Source organism: Octopus sinensis, unplaced genomic scaffold (assembly GCF_006345805.1).
Source record: "Octopus sinensis unplaced genomic scaffold, ASM634580v1 Contig11112, whole genome shotgun sequence".
Classification (NCBI taxonomy): Eukaryota; Metazoa; Mollusca; class Cephalopoda; order Octopoda; family Octopodidae; genus Octopus; species Octopus sinensis.
The window spans coordinates 1-25257 of NW_021832269.1; the positions used below are offsets into that span (position 1 = coordinate 1).

At 45.3% G+C, this 25257-nt stretch overlaps 2 protein-coding genes across 2 annotated transcripts; both read left to right on the plus strand.

The window, feature by feature from the left end:
• Positions 1-2270: 2270 nt before the first annotated feature.
• Positions 2271-2977, plus strand: LOC115228844 (NADH dehydrogenase [ubiquinone] flavoprotein 1, mitochondrial-like; the record flags this gene model as incomplete). Its single annotated transcript, XM_036499028.1, has 1 exon — positions 2271-2977. A coding segment is annotated over one exon (699 nt), but the record flags the coding sequence as incomplete, so codon positions are not given.
• A 20851-nt stretch (positions 2978-23828) lies between these two features.
• On the plus strand, positions 23829-24801 carry LOC118761264 (dynein beta chain, ciliary-like). Its single transcript, XM_036499029.1, has 2 exons — positions 23829-24013; positions 24135-24801. The coding sequence occupies exons 1-2, from the start codon at positions 23829-23831 to the stop codon at positions 24565-24567; spliced, it is 618 nt and encodes a 205-aa protein (XP_036354922.1). The 3' UTR covers positions 24568-24801.
• Positions 24802-25257: the final 456 nt, after the last annotated feature.

Genomic DNA, 25257 nt, shown 5'->3' on the forward strand with positions numbered 1-25257 from the left:
AGAACACTCCTCCCTGGCCACTAAACAATATCCAATCCTCCAAAACCTATCAATTAAATCTCTAAGCGTTATTCTCCTCGATTCCCCAACGGAGAGCATATCGAACAGTCCCTAACCTTAAAATTTTCAACAAGATTTGTTGAATAATAACCATCAATATTCAGATCTCCACGTGTGTGATATCAATCGAGCTTGTTTTTTCAGGGGATCCGTACAAAATGTTTTTCGACAATAATCGCTTTTTATACCTCCTCTAAAACCTTCTTACCCTGTCTAAGCTTGCGTTTTAAATCCGTACTAAATGTTTTTCGATCAGATTAGCAAAACATAAGCCTCTTTTTACTTCAAAATTACATTAGTTCCAGGTTTTTAATTCCGAATAAGTTTTTATCCTTTTCTTATGAGGAATGTACGATCGTTCTTTTCTCGTTTAACATGTTTTGATGTTCATAATCTTATTCTACCAAACATTGTTTACCATGAAAACGGTTCTGGCTATAAGAAGTCTAATATTGAGTCTTCTGTCTAGTACAGTGGTTGTTTCTTTTATAAAGGTGTGATCAATCTTTTCATCATTATTGAAAAATGAACAGTTCGATATACTTAAATATTTTGTCAAATAATCTGGAGTAATCAGCGTCAAAATGGGTAAGCTCTTATTTATCAGCATGATAATGCCATACCTCTCTCGGAGTCACTGAATATATAAACGCTATAAAATACACAATTCTTGATTGGACCTTTCAATCACCTGATCTGAATCTTATATAGAATGTTTGGGCAACGATGAAGATTAAATCATAGCAAAATCCGCCCAAAAAATTGATTGATTTATAAACAAAATTATTTGCAATATTGGAGTTGCTACCAAAAAATACATAAAACATATAGAAAAATCAAGACGGAATGAATGTTCCGATTTGCAATCAAATCTATTCCAAGTGTGAGTTTAATGCATTGACTATTACAGCACTTCTTGTCATGAATCGGTCTTTATGCGCTTTAAATTATTAAGAAGGCTGTGAGTGATCAACAAAACAAACACAACTTGAAAATTAAAATGAGAGCTGTGGAAAATCTGAACATATCTGTATGAGATTTACAAAATTTGGGCGCCGGTATCTTCGATAGCCTGAAAACTGTTAAACCAGCGGCGTATGGCCTGCATTCTCCTGGCTGCTCACCGACACAGCAGTACCTGCCTAAACGTATTTCCAACGGCATTCGCTGACACTCTCCTCGACGACAATCTGCTCAAAACATCCGTCGCTCTCAGGCTTAGATTGAACAAATGCACAACCATGGGACTGCATCCTCTCTTATAGCGACGCAGCGCCTTGATTCAAAAAATTGATTTCCCGATTATTTACAATATGTATTTGTAAAAGTGAGAAATATTTAAATCAGTAAATGACAAAGTGTTGATGTTAGTGCGAACAGGTTAATCATCTTAATTCAATTCAGTTGTCAATAAAAAGATCCTGACTCACGTGTTGAGACACACCCACGGGAATTTAAAGGACCAAGACCGAGTATTCCAGAATCTGTACGGCCTGCACGACGTGTCTCTCAAAGGAGCCCTCGCTCGAGTTGGAGATAGTTGGTTGACCGATAGGGAGATTGGCATAAAACCAAGGAAATTGTGCTAAAAGGGAGTGATTGGATCATCGGTGAGATCAAAACATCCGGTCTTCGCGGGAGAGGAGGCGCGGGGTTTCCGACGGGTCTAAAGTGGAGTTTCATGGTGAAACCGGACGACGGGAGGTTCCTGTCAGTGCCTTGACGGTAGACCCAAATATTTGTGCATAAACGCGGACGAGGGGGAACCGGGGACATGTAAAGACCGAGAAATAATGAGACACGACCCCCACAAACTCATCGAAGGGTGTCTGATTGCTTCTGCTGCCATGGGATGTCGAGCTGCCTATATATATATTCGAGGAGAGTTCTACAACGAGGCCGTCTCCCTGCAAAGAGCGATTGGGGAAGCCTACGCGGATGGACTGATTGGACGGGACGCCTGTGGGACGGGTTTCGACTTTGACGTGTTTGTCCATCGAGGAGCGGGCGCGTATATTTGCGGGGAAGAGACGGTTGGTGGGACGTGGGGATGGCTAGGCGTTGATCGAGTCGATCGAAGGGAAGCAGGGGAAGCCCAGACTTAAGCCTCCCTTCCCGGCGGACGTGGGTCTGTTTGGATGCCCGACCACCGTCAACAATGTTGAGAGCATTGCAGTCGTGCCGGTTGGTTGCAACTCTCGCATGTGCAGACAATATGTCGACGAGGGGGAGATTGGTTCGCTGGTTTGGGGAGGGAGAGGAATCGGGGCACTAAACTGTTCACCATTTCGGGACACATCAACAACCCTTGCACTGTCGAAGAAGAAATGTCCATTCCTTTGCGTCTGCTCATCGACAAACACGCAGGGGGAGTCATTGGCGGGTGGGACAACCTCCTTGCTGTCATTCCCGGGGGGTCCTCCACTCCTCTCATCCCCAAAAGCACTTGCGATCATGTTCTCATGGATTTCGACGGGCTTGTGGAGGCAGAGACCTCGCTGGGCACGGCTGCAGTCATCGTCATGAACAAAAGTGCTGACGTTGTCCGTTGCATTGCCCGACTCTCCCAGTTCTACAGACACGAGAGTTGTGGACAGGTTCGATCACTTTTTGATTGGCAGTGCACTCCATGTCGGGAAGGAGTCACCTGGATGGATAAGATTATCTGGAGATTTGGTATTCTGTCTGTGACTAGTCCAGTTGAGGGGAATGCTCGAGAGTCTGAGATTGACATGCTTTGGGAGTTGTCCAAGCAGATTGAGGGACGTTCCATCTGTGCCTTGGGTGATGGCGCGGCCTGGCCTATCCAGGTGAGGCAGGTCATTATTTCCAGGGACTCATCAGACATTTCAGGCCTCTTTTGGTCGAAAGGTTCAAAAGGCAGAACAGCACAGTCTCAGTATAATTGATAATTCTAATTTTCTAATAACCCACTTTAATGAACTTTTTAAAGAATTTGTGGAATTTTAGCGTTCCAGATGTCTTTTATATTTGAAGGGATAAACAGTGAGAGAGGTCACTGAGTGGTGACTATTCCAGAATGGAGTTAACCGTCCGAGTCAAGAAATCAATTCCAACCATCAAGCCAAAAAGTAGTCTCAGCATAACAGAGGAAACTGTCAAGTTACATTCGATTTTTCAGGACTTTGGTGACTCCCCTCGGTGATCAGTAGACGTGCTTGAAAATGAAATAACCCAACACAGTATGCTTAATTCCTTTCACCCAAAGGACCTCCTGTCTGAATTTACCTCGAATATGCCGAAATAGTATGGACAGCTGGCTGTGGCACTGACTATATCCAAACCCCTGCTCACTGTAAACGCAATCGATGCGGTCACCAAAGTTGAATAAGTGATGTCACCAAACAGCGTTTTGGGACGTCCGAGTCGTTTCTGGTCTCAGCCCTGCTGATTCAGAACAATGACGAGCGAGCAGATCTGGTCGAACTATACAACCAAAGTGGACTTGCACTTTTGATTTGGAATCCTTAACAGCACGTACCAACTGTACTGACTATTCATTGTGTGATCCATCGGCAGCATTTAGTTGCTTAAAACACAACTGCTCAATTATATTCTTCTCTTAATACAGTTATTTCTTCTATTAACAAAATTAAATCAAACTCGATGAATTCACGTTTTTTTTACCAGGTTTGTGTCGATAATGATGAAGATTTTGTACGACTTTTAATGCGTACAGAAGTAAGGTGGCTAACAAAGGGTGACTGTTTGGGACGTATATTCTTTCTCTTCGACACTGTAGTTGAATTCCTCAAATCTTTGAACTCTTACCTTGGTCCAGAACTAGAATCTATTAAACATATGTTGCTTATTTAGCAGACATTTTTGCTTACTGCTTTTATTTCAATGCTATCCTTGTTTTGTAGAAATATTGGTAGAAAGGAGTTAAGCCAATTTCCACGTCTCGACAATCTTAAAAGCCTACTTTCTGAAGACGATCTCGAAAATTATGTTGAACATTTAATCACTCTTGAAAATGATATGAAGCAGCGTTTCAGAGATTTGTGCGAACTAGAAGTTCCGGACTGGATCATAGATCCTTTTCAAGATATTGACGACGTCGAATCCTGTCAACTGGATTGTATTGAAAAATGGTTGGGAATTGAAACCAACATTCAAATGAAAGTCCTATCAAGATTTTTGGCTACAGGCGGATATTCTTGAAAAATATCCTGTGTTAAGGGAGAAAGCTAAATTATTTTTTATCGCTTTTCCTACTTCTTACTTGATTGAGAGAAGCTTTAGCGTTGTATCTCAACTCGTTACCAAAAGTCGAAACCGCTTAGACGTTGCTGAGAAAGGAGATCTACGCCTTCGTCTTACAAACATAAAGCCAAATGTAGAAGAACTTGTTTCTAAATTCATACAACGTCATTGTAACTACCTTGACACCGACTATTTAAACTATTTTAATTTCAAAAAGACGTTTGTCAAAATGTAGGAAGTAAGATTGCCGATCGGCCGAGATTTTTAGCTTTCGGCATGAATATAATCTGTTTTGCCGACGTGGGAAAACTTGCTACAAATATTCAATATTAATAAACTCACTAGTTACATAAACTGGTACCGCAATGCAGCTCTCTTACGAAGCTATTATTAATACTCTATTAGAGACAAATTAGGCGATGGGATACTTCGTTCCTCTGGCGGACGTCGAGAACGACTGCCAATTTTAATAGATTTTGCATATTGCCGACGTATTCCCCAGGTCTACAAAATATGAACTTGCAGAAGACCAGATGGAGTGATGCAACTGCCGACATTGGTAAGACCGGAGACAAAGTCATCGACCAAATAAACAAAGACCAGTAAATCATATTTCCTACAGTTTAAAAATGTGAATTGCCTCTTCATATTACATAGTCTCCTCTTGTGAAAAGTCTGAGATTTCCTTAAGCACAAAAAAGTTATTGACTGGCGGGTGAACGAAAGAATTCTCGTCCCGACAGACTTGTTTAAGTTTGTTTCTGCAATCACGGACGACCAAACACTGCTGGACATGAAGAAAATCACGGAAGTCGACTGCTTTGGTAAAGTCCATGTTTTATTGACTAGTCGGAAGTAATAATATCGGGTCTTATGTTTTATCCCTGTCAAAAGTTCCCGGCACAAGTATTGGATATATTTGATCATCGCTGAGCAGAGCTAAACTGATCTACAAAAAGAACGAATCCAGAGTCTGTTTAAAAAACTTAACAAATGGGTGGTACCAACCGAGCATTCCCAGAGGGCCTGTTTGTACATAAATCAAGAACTGGAGCTGTCCAAAAGTTACTGAACAACCAAGTGGGAGACTTTCTTATTCCCAAATTCTCGACCACGCCGAGTTTGTACGCCCTGTCAGTGCGCGTGGATGTCTAGAATGCGTCCCACTACCTCATTTCGGTGTTGTCGTCGGGAACAATCTTATTCCGGGTTGATGTGTGGTGCATTACATTAGGGCCATCACATATCGTGGAGTTCTCTTCTCAATTTATTATTATCTAAACACCAAGACCACTGTAAAACCGAATAAATGTCACGTAATCCCGATGTACTCAACCAGCGACCTCATTCTTAATCTGTGATCTTTCCACGAGCCCACGCAAGATCGCACCGAGTGATTGGCCGCATTTGTGGCGGCATTTTTGAACAAACTGAAGTTCTGCTTGATTAGGTCCTCCAGAGGAGAGCACATTTTGTTATCGTGCGACCAACGTTCGGTTAATCTGTGGGCCCTTTGTTAGACCTCCTCGATTCACCTTTTGTTGGACCACGATAACTGCGGTCTCCATGATCTGCAGGCGTAGGAAATGGACGGTTCAAAGTATTGACAGTAAATATTCGTCATTACCGAGGGGGAACCGTTTGTTCATAAACCGGATAGGCTTCTGAGTACGTTCATTTTTTCTCACATTTACGAAGAAGGTTGTCTGCTTGCGGGAAGAAGCAGAGGTGCATTCGAGAGTTACCCCTAGAACCTTTTGACTTTTGTAAAAGGGTATGGACACATTGTTCAACTTCAAATCGACCGAAGCCCTTACCACGAGTCGGTTGTCAATTAGGCATAGGTTGAGCCGATCCAAGTTAGCTTGGAGCCTTTCAGAGGCCTTCTGGATGTCCCGGTCCCGTGAGGCAATACGATGTCATCCGCATATGAAAGGACAAAATCATTATTGTCGAGAGAGGACGGGAGATCTTCCATGAAAAGATTGAAAAGGGCAGGGGATAAGGGGGATCCCTGGGGTACTTTGTTGGGCAGGAGTCGAGACGTGGACTTCAGGCCTCCGAGACACACCCTTCCCCTTTGTCCACTTAGGAGGTTGGTGATCCATAGTTCGAGTTTCAGCGGAAATTTAGTTTGGAATATCTTTCTTGATAAGAGCTTTCTCGAGACAGAGTCGAAGGCTTTGTGTATGTAAACGGAGCAAACCACGGTCTTTTGGTGCCTCGTTTTGCTTGCAAAAACGGTACAAATGAATTCAGTCAATGACTGTAAGTATGAAGATCTGGTCTTGGCCTTTTTGAATTTGTGTTGAAAAGCTTTTCGGGTAAAAATTCTTCGATTCTTCCAAGAACCATCCTTTCCAGGATTTTAAGAGCATAACAAGGAAAATGGCCTGAGAGATGCCGAATCGTCTCTTGGTCTTCCAAGTTTCAGTATCGGCCTTGTTAGAGGCTTTTCCATAATGATAGTTGAAAATAGCCGTTAGAAACGTGACTCCCTCGACACCAAGATTTCTTAATAGAATGACCGGGATTTTGTTTGGGCCGTGAGAGTACGACGTTTTTGTAGAGTGCAGGGTATCCACACCTCCTCTACTGAGAAGAGGACAGGTTCGGACCGTTTCTTTAGGCTTCTGTTTGAGGGAAGTGAATCCGATTTTTTGCTCCTTGTGTGCTGTTTTCGCGTAGAAATTAATGTGGTTGTTCACGTCTGTTTGATCATATTCTTCAGAATGTTCGGTAGCGTCGCACTTGGCCATGTGCCGAATGGCTTTTCACACTTCTCCTGTGGAATGATTAAAATTCACAGCTGTAAGGATCCGATTACATTTCAAACAAATGTGTCTGTGTTCACTAGTTCTCAATTCCTTGTTTCTTGATCTGATTATATCAGAGACATTCGGTTTTAATTCTGTCCTTGGCCAGGCCGGACCTCCTTCGGTTACAAGCAGCGTGAAGTTGACGTTTGGGTATAGCCATTGCTCTTGCTTTCAGAAGAAGCTGATGGCCTTATCGAGAGAGCTAAATTTGTACAGATTGAGATCCCGATAAACTTGGAAACTTCACCTCTTTCGATAAGATTTCTCACTTTAGCGGAGACGTCTGTGTATTTCAAGTTGTTTCTGATTAAAGTAAGCAGACCATCGCCTCCTATTCGCTTTGCGGTCCAGCCTGTAGCCGGAGAATGAAGGCATGTGATCGTTAGGAGTTAATTTGGTTTTTGTATCATGGCCACGTTGGTTTTCAGGTTAGTCAGGAGTGTGCGGAGTTCTCTGATTTTCCTTTTGATGTTTAGCTGGAGAGCCGTCAAGTGCTTTCTACTTCTGCGGATGTCCTCCGGGAGGAATCGGTCTTAGTGCGAATGTCGCCAGGGGGACGAGTTTGTATAGAAAGAGTAATTATTGTTTCGTCGAATGGAATAAATGTTTTTTATTATTAAGTAATTATCAAGTGGACGTGGTGGTGAGTATGCCATTGTTTGGAAAGTCCCTCAAGTCGCCGACCGAGACTGTCAGACTGTTTGCGACGACTCTGCAGACGCTTGAGAAAGCCCCGAAAAGAGCGGACAAAGTGAGAGGAGTGAGAACAAGCGTAGATATCGGAGGAAGTAAGCAAGCAGTTGCACAACATAAAAATACAGTTGGTGGGGACTCGTGACTCGTCAGTGCCGGTGGTGGGGGAGGTGGTGGTGCAGATCACGACCGAGTTGTTGCTGCAGGACGTGATCGAGTTGTTGATAAGGAACCTGGGGAGCATCGAATTCGAAGTGAAGTGGGGGAGTAGTAATGCCAGAACAGGCTCGCAAGGACGTGGTGATCGTGTGTGCCAAAGTGCTGTCCAGACAGGTGGGCGGGAGGATTCCCGGCGTGGAGTACCTCGAGAAGAAGCCTCAGATCTTCGGAATGCTGATAAGAGGGTTTGAGTGGGCTGATGAGCAGACATGGAGTGCCCGAAGTGGCCCAGACGTCCTACCAGTTGATGCAGGAGTTCGTCAAGTACGAGTCCCTGGCCGGATTGGTGTGCAATGACCTCATCTTTGAGTTGTTGGACTACTCCAAGAACAGGGACGTGTCGCTGATGATGAATGCCCACGCCACCCTCAAAGTACAGTCTTGCTGTATTCCCTGACCATCTTCACCACCCACAAACAACTCGGCTCAGACTTTCTCCAAAATTACTACGACCGATTCTTCGAGGATACCCTCGCCGACCTCCTCCAACTCAACTACCTCTCCAAACTACACATCCTCAAGGTGTGTCCACTCTCTATCATAGTTCATTTACGACATTTTCCTCTTCAGGGAGTATCTCCCCGTCACCAGGCGATACATCAACTCCTCCGCCAACCTCAAGGTCGTCATGAACCACCTCAGTTTCGATGGCAAGAACGTGGCATTCCAGGCCTTCCAGCTGTTCAAGGTCTCTCTTCCCCTCATTCCAGCTCTTTGTCCTCAACGACGACATGTCCAAGCCTGTCCGCGACATTCTCCTCCAGAACAGAGACAAATTGGTCGTCTTCCTCGAAAAGTTCCAGTCTGAGAGGTCGGACGACGAGCCTTTCGTGGACGAACGCAATTATTTGGTCAAGAAAATCAAGCAGTTACATTCTCGCACTTGACTTTAATTACTAATGCTATTCCACTTGTATTAGGCACAAATGGGGAATGTAAGGCATCTACAAGACTGCATAAAATGGTTGTGTTTATTTTGATTGAGGAATTAATTAAATAACAATTTAGACAACTGTGGTGATGGTGAGCAAGAAGAAACGTTTGTACAAACTGACCAAGCAGCCCAAAGTAGACAAGGTGGGGGACAGCAAGGGAATACTGGTCACATCATCCAACAGGAAAATGGCCGCCAAGGATGCGATCTCCATTCTGGAAGACTATTTTGAAAAAGCGACGTCTTCACAAGCAAATGCAGTTATTCAGGATATTGGAATGAAGAATACATCATTCATTCGGATTGATGGGTACTCCCTCCCCTCAACCTGTACAGGGACGAGACAGTCGAGTCGGTGGTGACCCACATCTTTGAGGAGGTGGGGACATCGAGGAGAGCCCAGTCTCGTCACATCTGCAAGTTCCAACCTGTCTTCTCGACGTGTCCTTCCAAATTGGATCAAATCGAACACAAACTGACCCTCGCAGTGAAGAACGAGGGGGGCTGTGGGGTGGATGTGGTGGCCAAAGTGAAGAACAACAGCGACTTCAAGTCCCTCGACCTGACGCAGCACTGTCGGTCTCTCGTCACTAAATTAGTCCCCTCGTTTCATTTGGACTACTCCTCGCCCTCTCTGGTGGTCAGGGTTAGAATTATAGATTGAGTGGGTAGGTCGATGTTCTGGGAAAAGGGACGTTTATATCACTGCTGAGGAATACTGTGCGGTATCGAAAGTATAATCTGGCCGAGGTGGCAGAGAAGGGGTTCGGCTGTGATTAATTATTAATGATTGTCGAGTTATGAGTCAACTAGTAGTAAACAGTCGAATTGCCATTCCACGTGTGAGGTCTCTCCCTCCCCTCCCTACGCGTGACATTCCTCACTCACTCCTGCGGATACATCCACTTGACGAGTGTCCTGTACACCCGCCCGGGAATGCCCATCACGTACTCAGCCACTCCCCACAACAGTCCCCCCCGAATAGAATTGTTTCCCAAATAGGACACGTGCACAACAACTGAAGGGGACTTGATTGCCTCTCCAAACGTGCCGAGTCCACTACGATTGGTGAGAAGGGCGGAGGGGGGAGGAAGACGAATGACCACCTCCCTCCCACACACCCCCTCCACGTACTCGACCGCACTTCTCAAGTCGTCCCCCCGTTTGAATTCACGGCAAACACTCAGTCCATCAGGTAGCTTGAATCGAACGGCCACCACATTCCTCTCCTCAGACGGGGACTTGGTCTCCTCGAGGGACTGAAGGGAGTCGTGGGTTGGTGGAGTGAGAGTGAATCTGGATTGGCAGTGTGTCTACAAGTGAGGAGTGAGGAGTACTCTGACGAAGGAGAGGGCAGTGCGCATGAAGAGAGGACAGTCCCCGTCGTGTGCATTGATAACTCCCACGCATCCCCTCGTGCTAACAAAGTGGAGAGAGGGAATGCATTCGAGTGACGACAAGTCGAGTGTTGGGGGGACTCTACTCATGTTGACTGGTCACCTACGAATAGAGTTTGATGACGGGGCAGTGGTTGGCAATGCTGAGCATACTCATTCCTGGTTGGTTCACCGCCTCCTCCATCTGTAGGGACTGAGGACTGTCATCTATGAGTGAGTGGGGAGGGGGAGTGCCTGCTACGAATACAATCAGGAGGGAATCGAATTTCCGTATTGTCTTCAGGGCAGTCTCGATCGACCCAGAAAAATACAACATCACTAATTATCAATTAATATATTTTTGAATAACCTTTAATATTTATCAGTTGAAGGGGAAAAGAAATGTCGTCGGGTTTTCCAGCATCGACACTTCCAGCATTTTTGAACAACTAATCCACCATTTGTTGAATTGGCACAACCCAAATCACACATGAATTGTGTGGAAACTGTCGTGAAATTACGTTGACTTGCATTTGTGCTTTGCAGATATACAACTACACTCGGTATAACACTGTCCTGATAGATGTCAAAACTACAAGATTATATTGAGGAACGATGCCGTCAAGTCCCCAACCATTTACTGTTTGTTAGTTCATTATAGCACGTTCGCGTTACCAATAAACAGTGTTTATGGTTTCCCTTGTGCCATTTCTTTGTAGTGTCGGCACTCCGACGTTAGTAACATTAGGTGGTATCTTCCGTCATCCTCCCGCGACTTTTGTATTTCATCCTTGCACAGGCTGTACCTTTTCGAACTCCCTGATAGTCCTCTAACAGGCGATAGTACATTACCCTGATCGTATAGAACATGTTTGAGATGACGTCACCATTTGTCCTAAGATTCACTCGCCGGATCTCGTTGGACTCTGATATTATTCTGCATTTTGCTTTGAAGGGCTTGAGCCCTCTGAAGGTCCCTCCAACGTGATGGATAAATTCTTAGTAAGATCATGCGACTCGTTAGGCTCTCCTGAACCAGACAGACTGGATTGTTAGTGCCAGCGCCAACTTTCTGGCTCTGCTTAACGCCTTCCTTCGAATTTGGAACTTGACTCCGACGTTTGGCATTGCCTCCGCATCACTCCGATCTGTAGTCCCACCCTGCCGGTGCGGATCTACTATGGAGTATACGGGCTCCATGCCTCTTGCAGAAAAGCGATCGTATTCCACGCCATTCGGCGATTAACAGAATCATTCTCGACTCAATCGAAAACGGCTACCCTTTTTGTCCTTGAGCCTAAGGGTCTCGAGTGGTGACGGGAAAAGGCCGGAAGCTCACGTTGTTCTCGTTTATTCGGGAGACCTTTGGTGGGATTCCACTTGTGTGGATACCTTCTCAAAGTCTTTATCAACGAATCTTGCTGGGTCTGTGTTATAAGGTGAGCTTTCGAAGTGCCGAAATATCAGTCTGATGATGACTTTTGGTTTTGGCCATCGTTGTCGAGACTTCCGCGTCTGTTCGGGACCCTCACTTCCTAAAGAAACTGGACATCTTGTTCTTGTCCAAGGACCTAGAATTTACTTTCCTCATTCAGGGATCTGCTGGCTGTCATCGGCAAAACGTCTCGCTCGAATTTATTAGTTGTTGACTTACTTAGTAGTTGACCCTTAATAAAATAAGGGCAGTGTTAATGACTAGCCTTTTTGACGCAAGTTAAAAGTTTAGTTGGCTTGTGTTTACTGAAAAGGCAGTTTTGCAAGGAGAATGTCGAATTAATTCAAGTCCCAACAATTTACTTTTTGACAGAATTGATCTGCGAAACACAGAAGATTAGTCAATCTCCAAAAGCTGTTAGACTGTCCTTTATTTGCTACCAGACAAACATTTGAATAAAATATTTAGATTGAGCGACGTGGTGCGTAAATGGAGTGCAGGTAGCAAGTATGTACAAATGTAAGACAAAAGTCACTGAGCGTAAAAAAACTACGATCGTGCCTGGAGGACGTGGAGCCGTTTGAGGACCCGATTGTGTCACTGGAGCAGTACTGTACAACGCCCGACCTCGCGTGTAAGGGAGTAGGGACTAATGGCAGCGCAAATCGTAAGTTCAATCCAGGTGGGCTACGGGGATGTGGCCGACAAGGTGATGGCGGACTTGGGGTGTGGGACGGGGATGTTGAGCATTGCCTGTTGTCTCCTCGATGCAAAGTAGTGAGGGAGTGGAAAGTAGACATGTCCTCTCACTGGACGTGGATGAACACGCCCTCCGCATATTCCGACAAAACATTCAGTTCTTTGACATTGAGTCCATCCAAATCGTGAAATGCGACGTGTGTCAGTTCGTCCCGGCCGTGGAGGGGGTGGTGGACTGCGTGGTGATGAACCCCCCGTACGGCACTCGTGGGCGTGTAGGTCTGAGTTAGTGTGAGGGCAAGGAGTGGACATGCTCTTTGTTCGGACTGCACTCTCCATTTGTCGGGGACCCATCTATTCTCTCCACAAATCGACCAGCAGAAATGTGTTTGTGTGTGTTATTGCCAGACCGTGGCCTCAAGGCAAGGGGAATGGGACTGGCCACACAAGTCGTCGATTCCTACCACTTTCAAATTCCCAGACAATATTCCTTCCATAAAAAGAAAATGGAGTTTGTGCAAGTTGATTTGATTCGTTTTACGAGAATATAATTTAATAAAATATAAAAGAGAGGGAATGTTGCACGATGTGTTGTACATGCTGGTGGGGCACTTTAGTGACATATTCGAGAAGGAGGGCGACCACTACCACGTAACACACCCCATTTGTGTTGCAGGTCCACAAGGGATTAGAAATACTCTTCCCCGGCGAGGAAAGTCAACTAAACTCCCTCTGCAGTCTTGGCGAACTGTACAACACAGTCACGGCCTTCGTCAGTTCCCCGGGCATTGGGGACACAACCTACCGGAAGGCTCTATCAAACGGCCTGGACGAACTACTGCAGTGCTATGCCCGAACAGTGCTGTCCCTCGAACAGCAGGCAGTGAATGACGACCTGCTGACACTCAACCACATTCTCCTGCAAATGAGACACGTTATATGCTGAGATATGTTGGTAGTACAAGCCACTCCTCATTGTGAGCACTGCAGTGATGGGGGAGTATGCCTGTCTGAATGAGTCACTCCACTCCACTGGTTGTCGCCTCCTCCACTACTTGCACACACTCGCCATGACGTCCCCCCCTCACTCACGCACATTCCTCCACAAGTGCATCCCCCACTCACCCTAGACTCACCTCCCATGTCTATGTCGTGTTTATTAGACAAGTCAGCATGTGGACTGTCCACGCTGTCCTCCCTCCTCACTTTATTGTCATTCCAGTCACCCCTTATGAGGGGGAGTCCTATCGTCTCGACTTGGAGGCCATCCCCCCCGCCTTCCTTCCCTCCATTGCCGAGTCCATTCTCTTCATTGGGGTGTCCGTCGCCCGCCTCAACACACCACTGACTCAATTCGAGGAGGAAATGAACAATGAATTGACCAGTTTGGCCAATGGTGAGTACAATGTGTCCGAATTGGAGGAGACATTGTGTAGAATGAGTGATCTGGTGTCCCAGGTGGGCGGGTCCTCTAATAATAGGTGCAATGGAGGGTGTTGACTGACTCGTGTGACATCATTGCCGAGTTGCAAGTCCTCAAAGACTTTTACCTGTTCGGACTGGGTGACGTGTGGATTCACTTCATCAACTCGGGGGAGCACATCCTCGACCACACTCAATCCCCTCATTATTCAGATTTGAATAAATTGTTTTGGCTGTCCGCATATTCCTTCGGAGTGCACGAAAAAGTGATTGGCCGATTCCGCATTGTCTTGTCGGGAGGACTGTTCAGTCTGGAATACTCCCGCCCGGAGGCACTGGGGAGTGTGCTGACCAATTCGGACATTGAGCGGTGTGGTTGTGTTGCATTTCTTAGGCTGGACGACATTTTCCAGTTTCTGCTGAGTCTGTGGCGAGCGCGGGGCAAACTGGACAGTGCGTGGCTGGGAATAAAGCGAGGTTGGCGTGTGTTTGGGCGGAGGTGGTCTCTCCTGTTGTCGCAGATGCTCTTCTTCCTCACATTCCTGCAGTACTACATCCAGGCAGTGCCTTCCCTCATTCGCAGGTGGACGTGATCGACCAACACTTCGACCACCTCACTGCCCCCATCAGAAAAGGGTCCTGTCGAGACCTCCGCACTCTCAACAACATGAAGGACTCCTTCTTGTCTGCACTGCTGCGGGATACCTTCTTCTTCTCCCGTCCTGTTGTCCCACTTTCTAACCCTCAGACGCACAGGAGACTGGCCGACATATTCTCCCTCTGCTGTGATCTGGCCTGTCTGGTCGAGGAGGTGGGGAAGGTCGGGGAGTGCAGAGTGGACAGCCAACTGGCACTCATTCAGTCGGTGAGTGGCACGTGGTATTGTAGAGTTTTGTGGAGAAGGTGTGTTTCGTGTACACTGCATTCGAGCACTTGTGGACTGACGCCAGCAACACGGCCAGGCGAATTCATTTGCAGACCAATCTCGATTTTAATGGATTCTACTCGAATATTATTAAATCACTCGTCAATAATTATGAAAATATTTAAATAGTTCAATCAATTGTTGTTAGCCAGTCGTTTCCACTACAACATTAAACATTGCACTACAGCGGCGATTCTGGCCTTGATTGTCTCCCGGTTTCGTCCGTGCTTAAATAGATTACACGACACTACCAAAATGATTAGTTCAACCAGGTCGTCCGCGAACTACAATGTCACAACCAATCCTACGTTTGAGTTCTTGTCGGGGATCAAAACCATCTATAATCAAGTCATGTCATATACCTCCCATTTCTTCCATTTTTTGAACAAAAAGTAGGCTGAAACAAGTGTTAGTATAACTATTAGGACTAGGCATGCTATTTTTATGGCTTTCACGCGTCTCCACGTAATCATGTTTTTCTATCCTATAGTTATGGTTATTTTATTATTTTTCAATGTCCTCAATAAACAAAATGGGTATGAATAATAATCGAGTTAACCTTAAATCTTTCATTGCCCTGCCTTACTGCTTTTCCGACTACCTCAACACATGGAGGATTATTTATTGTTTCCAGCATGACTGTCAACCAAGACTCAGACTAGATTACAACACACCATCACAGTTACAACAAATTTAATAAAGGCAACTTGAGCTTGAACTCAACGAGATAGGCATGGTCAACCGGGGGCATCTTCACGTCCACCCACATCGACACTAGTGAGTCTCCTTGTACTCTCGCAAGGCACATCTTGACCAGTGTTCCCTCTAAGCGAGTGGTAGCTATGCGCGCTGGGCACATTGCATTGTGCAGCGTTATAAAGTGACGTGTGCAAAAAATTTTTGGGGGGGGAAATTTTACAATTAAAAAACCAATGGTTAAAAAAATAGGTCTAGTCAATTGGATATTCTCTTCTGTTTTTATTTTGTATCCAAAATTTGTATACTCGATCAAGATCCACTGTATTCCCACTTGTTAAATAGAACTTGATTCGCATGATCATCTCCAAATGGTCAATCTCAAGTCTATTACGTAGTTTAGTTTTGATACAGTTCATCAAACTAAATCCACGTTCAGCATCAGCACTCGACGCTTGAAATGTGCCACAAATATCCACAAATGTTGCAGTGGCTGAAAATTTTTTCTCCGCTAGTATATAGTAAATTACATCTTCAAATGTTTTCAAAGCACCAGAGTGCAGTTTTTCTTTTAAAATAAACTTGAGATCTGTATATTCCGACTGCAGTTTTATGAGTGGGACTTCTGAAGAGAGTAAATTTTCATATTTTTTCGCTAATTTAATTATCTCCTCTTTTCCAAATTCAAAGTTTGTCTGATTTTGAATTGCTTGAGTGTCAAATGCTACCCATTCTCTTAATTCGTCAGCTGGAAATCTTTCTTGTAAATGCAGATAAACATGCTCGATAAAGCATAGGATTTCATCTGTATTTGTATCTCCATAACCAGTTGTTGATAACAACATCTTCACACTGTCACTCCAGTAAATTTCATTTCCATCCAAATATTGAGATTTCAGCTTCGAAATTTATGCTCTGGCAAACTGTACAGCTTCTATGGTCGATATACAGCTTCTTTGGAAAACTGTGCACAAATCTGCTAATTCAGCCAAAATTTCATTTAAGACAGTTAAAGCAACATGAATAAGAGGATTCTTTAGCGTCGCCACATATTTTACAAACAACTCCGCAGTCTTCGGAAAAACTAAAAATATCACCCAGTTGCACATGTTGGGGAATTTTTGAATCTGGTGTTAAGGTTTCGACGTACTCTATCAACCATTCCGGCTTAAAAGAAGGAGAATTTTTCTTAAGTCTCATATCAATATTATAGACACGTTTTGCTCAGAATTTTAGTAAGAATCTCTACAAAATATCTGACCTCAGTAACTTAGCTAACTGGATAACCCCCCACAACAAGTTATACGCGTTGAAGGGCGACAATCTGCCGGATATCTACTTTGGGATAAACTGGGAGGAAAGGGGATTAGTATTAATCGACCAGATCAAAATTAGTGGTCTGAAGTATGAGAAAGTTGGCAGAACGGTGTCTGACAAACCAGGGTGCGTAGGTGAGGAGGATGGAATCAGATCTACTGTAAAGGGCGTAAGAGGACTTGTCGAATATTGTCATCGACGAATTGAAATAGACCGACCAATCAGGACTGCCCAGACACGACGACAGGATGTCCCAAGAATCCAGCCCACCCAGGAAATGGCACGCACTCTACACTATATTCCACACGATTACACTCGAGGAGGGGGCAAACACGACCGTCCAACTTAAATATCACAAAAGGAGTACTTGTTGGCGGGGAAGATGAAGTTGGAGGGAAAGTGTCGATGGTTTTCCATGCAAAAGCGAATATGCCCCATTTGTGCGAGTAGTGGGGAATGGGGGAGGCCGTTGAGGGACATGACTCCATTAGTGGGGGCACTCCCGGCTGGGAATGACAGCAATATGTCAACAGTAGTAAATGCCGGCGATTTGGGCAACTCCGAGTAGAACGTGGAGTACCACTGCAATGAGGGACATGTTGGAAGTAAGGAAGACGAGTTTGGAATCACACAGGCCAACGAGGTCCTCAAGTAACTACTCCTAATGCACCTGTAATTGGAGGAGGGTGACGGATGCAGCAAACACGACGAAGGGCAGGAGGGGAAACAAAAACCTCACTTCTCGAAGGGGGAAGAAAAGTGTGAGAAAAATGAGTCCAAAGAGGGGGGTGGCTAACAGGGGAGTCAGGGACTTGTTTCTCAGGTTGGGGAAATACTTTCCGTGGACAATCTAAAATGAGGGAGGGAATGACCAGAATGGGGAGGGACAAGAGTGAGAGGATCAAAGACACGTTGAACATGGGGACTGCCCTCTTGAAGTAGTACAAGTGCATCCCCACTGATATATAGAATATGCCGAATACCATATTTAATATTGTGTTGGAATACATAGTTGATGGATGGAATAACCACCTTCCCGTGGAAAGAGTAGTCGACCATAATAGAGGGAATACACACTCCCAATAGGGTGAGGAGGACGACGTTGGTGAGAGTGGTCACCACACGTGAACACTCCCCATTCACCATCTTGTACACCACGGTGGGGAGTCTGCTAGTCACCCACCAATGCTCACCCGAGGATGCACGTGTATGGCCACCCCAGCAGGGAAGCAAACCCCAGCCCCACCAGTCCGCTCTACAAATCAGTCAAACCTGGAAACCGTCAGTCGGTCGTCGAGGAGGGCGGACAGGAAAAAGAATGAGGCCACCATTGAAAGCGTTTCCGGGAGCAGTTCGGCGGCAGAAAGGAAGACGAGGGGGGCAAAGGCGAGGAACATCAAGTAAACAATAGAGACGACATTGCCCTGTGTCTTTTGGACTGATTGGTAGAGTCGGATAAAGGAGAAGGAACAGATCAGACTGCAGGTGACACGAATCACGATATATCCGGAGGTCTGAGGGAGATTGGGTGAGTCTAACCTTGGGGCCGCCCATTGCGTTGAACAGTTGGACGACTGGGTAGAAAAGACCGATTTGGAAGAATGAGTGGATTAAGTCGGGAGGTGGGACCAAAGGTGACCCGTGGACCAATTGGTGGAGCTGCATGGGTGAGGAAGCAAGGCAACTGGTTCGAGAGTGCTGGTCACTTCGTGGGGATCTGTGATGAATCCCCAAAAAGAGGCCGCAAGACAAGTGGAAATGAGCAGGTGAATCACAAAACGGAATTTGATTAGAGGGGGCTCTACTCTACTTTCATCTACTTCTCAACCGCACTTGAACTTACTTGAGTCATCTTGCCCCGTACTATTCGGTCTGACCATAACGTGCTGTTTAGTAATTTAATTTTTTTGAAAATCATTTACTAAGATAGACAATGTAAATATTACGGATGAGATGTTTCAACAGATATAAACAAACTCGATTATATTATATCCATTGCATGATTGAATGGTACATTAAAGTATTTAAGAAAAGTTGCAAATGGTTTTGAGGTCGGAGTATTGATTGACAATTAAAGTTGGTTTTTGCCCAGATTTAGGTGATTTATGGTGCGATTTAAATGATTTACAGTCTAACCTCTTCTTGTTTGACACATCCACGATTTATGAGTTTTCAATTCAATCGAATATTAAAATTGACGAATATGGAAAACAAAACATTTCCAACTGCGCGGAAAGTTTTTTTTCAGACGTAGAACGAAAAATTTTTTTATTTAAAACAATGAGCAATCGTTTGGTTTCAAACAGAGCAAAGAAAAAGTAACTGTCTTGCTATGCTGCAAAAATACGGGAGAAAAATTAGACCCTTTGATTATTGAAAAGTTTTAAAGGTGCTTCAAGAATTTTCTTGTTGGAACAATTATTCGATATTTCATTTTTAATTAAAGAATTTGCTGGAAATAATATTGTGACGAGTATAAATCGTTTCGCTCAATTGCCTACAAAGTTACTCTACAAATCATTCATAGGATTGGCTTCGTTCGATGTCTATAAATACTTAATTAATTTATTTAAATTTCAAAAAAGCAGACCATGGTGTGCGTGCTTAGGTCTTCCCTTCGTCTGGTCCGCCTGTGCAGTTCCAATGAGAAGGACAAGGCAATGGCAACAGACACAGCCAAATCCTTAATAAAACGAACAAAGTTTGGAATGGAAAAATACAAACACGGAAAACTGGTGTTGGGGGACCCGACGGCCGTGAACAAGTGGGACGACAAACAAACCCTGCCAATATCGATGCCTCGTCTGGATAGCAAACACAACGTCCTCAAAGTGCTGCGGGACGAATTCCTTCTGAGTATTGGGTGTGTTGACTGAGCAGATCCCCTCGACAGACCAGAGTTCGTGATGCCACGAGAGGTCGAGTTCCTGGTGGTTGGGGGAGGGGTGATTGGCAGTTCTCTCGCATACTTCCTCAAGAAGGATCACTCCGCCAGCATGTCCACTCTCCTCGTTGATCAGGACCTCACTGTTTGTCCTCCCCTCATTCCCAGGGACTGTCCAGTTTCAGTTCAGGCTGTCCCGGCATTGTCTCGTTTGAGGCCGCGGACAGTGACGAACTACAACTCATTTCGTACTCCCTCGCCTTCCTCCGACAACACTCGATGATGCTCACGTGCGACAACAAACTACGGTCTTTCATCCCCTTCTCCCACTCGGGCATTCTCACACTCCGGGGGGCTTCCCAGCTTGTCGACACTCACAAACTCCAGGAGTGTGTGTTCCTGTTGTATTCCAGCCAATTCGGTCTGCCTGTCGAGATTCTGGACAGTCACAGTGTCTCTGCTCAGTTTCCCTGGATGAGACTTCCACACGACTTTGAATTGGCAGCCCTCTGTAACGAGTGGTGTCTATTCCAGCTAGGGGGCACTCCGGGGTGGTCTGTCCGTCCGCCCTCACGCGAGCCTACCGCCAGAAGGCAATGAAGTTGGGGGCCATCTTCGCGACGGGCAGAGTGATCAGCGTGCAACACGAATTGGTGGACAACGGGAGGGCGATCCCCCGGTTTGCGGAGGTTTGGTGTTGAATAATTGCGTGGATAATGACCCCCGAGGGACGCATATATTCTGTCAAGGCACACACGTTCATAAACGCCACAGGAGTGGCCATTCCGGAAGTGGGGGATCTGTTTTGTTCGGAAAAGTGTGTGGCCATGTCGTCTCGGTGGGGATGTGTGGGTGATGTGGCAGGACTGTGCTCAATGTGAACATCCACTGCCCCCGCGGACCAATTCTGGGAATGCCGGTGATCCAAACCGACTCCTTCACCCTCCACTCGCTCGATTTGGCCAACAACTATCGTCTGTCCATGATCTGTCCTGATTGCCCACACATTTATGACCACCCCGTTTGGAAGGAATTGACCGACTTGATCCCCGTCTTTGAAGAATGTCGGGTCACCGAGTTATGGACTTCATTGGAGGATGTCAGTTCGAGGCCTCTGATTGGACGACACCCGCAGTGCCCCCAGTTGTTCTGTGTTGGGGGGTTGGGCGGCAGGGCAGTCCAGTTGTCACCTGCCGTCGGGATGTTGGCAGCCAAAATGTTGTTGGACGAGGATCCCGCCTTCGATCCCCGCCCATATGCCATCGAGAACGCATTTGCTAGTCACATTTGAATAAAGTATCAAATAATATCATCCAAATGCACTTTCCCGTCGACAATTGAATACTTTATTGTCGTGTCTCCCTCCCCACAAACCAGTCTGTACTCCCCCAAACAGTCATCCGCACAACTCGTCCAGAAAGTCCCGAAATATTTTCCCAGAAAACTCCCATCCCCACCACAAGACAACAAAAAATAAAACCCCCCGTCACTGTCCAATCAAATAACCAACAGCCACCATTTTTTATTCAAAAAGGCAACCGTGTCTTGCAGGAGTGCACATAGTCGAGTGAATTGACCGGACTGTCCGGGAGACTGTCAATTGTTCATTAATTGGCAAACAGGTTCGAGCGAGTCCAAGTTCTCGACGATGAGGGCGGCGGGAGTGGGCGAATTGCAGTGCAGGTCGCACAAAAATTTGATAAAATCGTCGGTCTGACGGAGGTAGCTTCGACTCACTCGATTTTAATACAAAAATTTAAGTCTTCGGAAAAAGAGTGGTTGGGGGGAGTGCATTCCCGCAACTTCGAGGGGGAGTTTGGAGAGGGGGCCGTCTCGCACGTAATACACCTCATTCCCATCACGGGTCAGTTCTATTGCCGCCTGGAAAAACAGGCAGGTCGACTGACTACGTTTATAAAGAGAACTTGTTACTGAGTTGTGTCCCCTTTGATCATTATGTACTTGTTATTTATATTACTCTGTGTTTTGGGATTAGATTCGGCGTTTGTGTCGGTTGGGAATATTCTAAACATAACCTCACAACAAACAAAATGTTATTTGCTCCAGAACGGTCTAAACTGAGGTATTTAACAAAGGTATTGAGTTCAATTAGTAAATGGTTTATTTACTATTAATTTGATTTAGTATAACACTAAATAATTATGTATGGTTTACCTAAAAACTATAAGCATATTAAATCGGTTGCCTAGAAGAGTTAGAATCGGCTTGGAGCATGGATTTTGATATCGATGATACCCGATCGAAATTTGTCGGCAGTTACATCGTCCAAAGTCTGAAAATTAGAGAAGACAAATTCGAAAAGTTTTACGGAGTGGAAGGAAACAAGCAAACAATTTTGAACTTTTTCAACCTCGCCGAGAACATAGCGCTGATTGCACTCGTCAGTCCCAACGGAGCACTGTCGTGTCAGTACGAGTGGCCTCTTGCATTCAAAGGGAAGGCCTGCTACTTCATCAAAAAAAGCAGAAAGCCGATCACAAAGGACGCGCCAATCAAGTCGAACCTCGTGTTTGGAGATATCTCTGCTGCCTCCCTCGACCAACTCTCCTCTGTGGTGGATGAGGTGTTTTTGCCGATTGTGGTCAACAAGAAAAATCTCAGAAAATGGCCGAAAGTCGTGGGCGATGACATTTGCAAACATTTTGTCGACTTGAAAAATGAAATTTTGGTCAGTTCAGGACAAATGAAAGGGAAGACCCTGCTCCCCATGCCATCAGCCGCCATCTCCAAGATATCCCCGACCACTTCCAAACCACGGTCTCATGGTCCTGGCCATTCCCTTAGATCAGTCAGCGAACGAAACTCCATTCGAACGATTGAGAATGTGGTGGCCGAGTGGGACCAGCAAATCCGTCAAGTTATTCGAAAAAGGTCCGACCAAATCTTTTCTGTGGAAGCGTACCCTCTCCCACGGTCGGAGATCACCTTTTGGTCAGAACGGGCGGCCAACCTCGACTGTCTGCACAATCAGGTAGTTTGGTAGGAATAAGCGCAGTTGAGTCAACCCGAAGTGCAGAAAATGGCCACGATTCTCGTCAACTTTAACAGCGAATTCCTGCCGATGCTGACATGCATGGTCTCCCAGGTGGAAGAGGGTAGGCTTGTGAGTACATTCGATCAGCCCTGGACGAGGCAGTGAACATTTCGATGCACTTAAAGTCCTTGGACGTCTATCTCGACGAGTTGGAGCAAGCGGAGTTCGATAACTGCCAACGTCTGTTGACTGCAGTGATGGAGAGTGTGTGTCTGATATGGGGACATTGCCGCCACTACCGCAGACCCGACCGAATAATCGTCATTCTCCGACAGATCACAAACCTGATCATTCAATTGGTCAGTCATGTTTTTAAGCGTTTCCTGGCAACACTTGTGTGGCTTATGCTCGTTTTTATAGTGCAACGGATATATCGAGCCTGGGGAGATCCTCAAAGGTGAGGTCGACGAAGTCATCGTCAAAACGCAGAAAGCCAACGAAACGATCAACTATTTCAAAAAAGTTGTTACAGCGACCAAACACTGTAGATTTACGACGAGCACAAGCAGAATTTGAATTCGTATTTCTCCGAGTCGGGGATTGTCCAAAAGTGGGAGTTTTCCAGTTTTCTGGTATTTGATCACTTGGACGAATACCAAACGAGACTTGAAATGGTCCAGGTAGTCAATGTCGATGCGATTCAAAGAATGTCATGCAAGATGCCCTGGATTATCAAAAACTGGAGAAAGTCGAAGTCGGGGGCAACAAAGGACAAATGCTGTCTCTCCAGACGACCCGCCTGCTCGAAGAATTCCAAGATCTGTGGAAAATGTTTTCTCTGAGCACGTACTCCTGCATGGATTTGGAGGACACGGACGTACTTTGAGTCGAAATAAGTCTGCAGGGCTTTGTGAAGGACCAAATTAAATTCAAGACTCAAATCGAAATCATGGACAGGAAATTGGGGACAATCATAAACCGATCTTTTGAGGACTGCGCGGGATTGGAGGCGGTCTTTTCTTTGATGACAATCTTTGACAGTTTCATCGAGAGGCCCATCATTAAAGTAGGGGAATTGTGCTATTTCGTAGAAAGAATTCGCCAAAAAATTCACGAAAATAGTGCAAATGCTGGACAAGGAAATTGACGACGTCAAACATATTTTCGACGAGAACGTAAAAAAGGAGGCGTCGGGAACAATTTGTTTGAACCACAAAAACATTCCCTTGGTTTCCGGTGCTCTCAAATGGGCGGAAGAACTAAAGCAGCGGATTAGCGAACCAATGAGCGACTTTAACCGATTGGAAAATCCGTACAACTCAGATTTAATCCTTTGCAGACTGATTGACACTTACAACGTCAGACACGTAGTCAAGAAATATGAGGAAATGAAGGGCGAATTAGACAGGCACCTTTACATATTAAGTCTGCAGATACTCCGAGACTGTTTATGGGAAATGGTTTTCGGAGGTTGGGGAGATCTGCAGTTTCAACCTGAAGCAGCCAATACTCACTAGAAATGAGGAGAATAGTCTGCTCTCAGTCAACTTTGACCCTCAGGTTGGACTGTCTGCTCATATCCAGTTGGCTGCAGTTCTGAAGGAAGTGAAATACTTGCAACTCGCGAACAAGGAGGACATCCCGGCAAAGGCTTTTGAACTCTTTGAAAAGGGGGAGACTCTGAGGGAGTATTTGAACAACTTGAACTTGACTGTCGCGCTCTATAACAAGATCAGAGAACAAGTTTTGGAAATTGAAATGTCTTTGATTGAAAATGAAATGAATTCCTTCGACCAGCAGATCAAAGCAGCCGAAACCTCGTTGAATTGGGATAGTCCTGGTCACCACTTTCCAGTCATTTGTTAGACGTGCTTGAATTCTCCAAACAAAGGAAGGATTGTATAATCGACCTCGACTGTCGAATACAAAAAACCAAAGACAACGTCGACCAGATAAAGAAATTGATTGAAACTTGGAGCTCTACCCCACTACTAGAGCGTAAAGAAGGCAGAAACGACTCGCTCATCAACCTCGATGACAGAACCGAGAGATTTCAGAAGCGGTACAACGAAGTGACAAAGGTGGGAGAGCAAATCCACCAGATGCTCCAGGTGAGAGGACTTGGTTATTCTCGAAGGATAATTTGAGGTTATTTAAAGCCGATAAGAATTCGGCGAATTGGCTGGCCTATGTGGAATTTATTGACGAGATGATCGTCGAAGGTTTTTTTAACAACGTCCACTGTTCTCTCAAATTCATCATCGACCAGTCGACCAATGATACGAAACTCCCATTTTTCGAATCGCACATGTTATTGGAGGTAAATGGCGTCTACTAGAAGTAGGCGTCGAACATTGTTTTCAAGCCACCAATCGACAACGACGACGAACAGAATGTGTATGACAATGTCGACTCGCTTATCTCCGACATTTTCAAACAGGCCTCCCTCATGAAGCGACTCAAGGAGGGGGCAGAAGATTATCAGGTCAAGTCGACATGAGTACTCGTAGTCGGAGATCGAGGAAATTAATGAAATCAACACAATGCGATTCCTCA

Excerpts from the sequence above, each read along its gene's own strand:
- LOC118761264 (XM_036499029.1), top strand. The coding sequence starts at position 23,829 with ATGCTGGACAAGGAAATTGACGACGTCAAACATATTTTCGACGAGAAC. Across the intron at positions 24,014-24,134 it reads TTTAACCGATTGGAAAATCC|ATACTCCGAGACTGTTTATG; the intron begins GTACAACTCAGA and ends TTAAGTCTGCAG.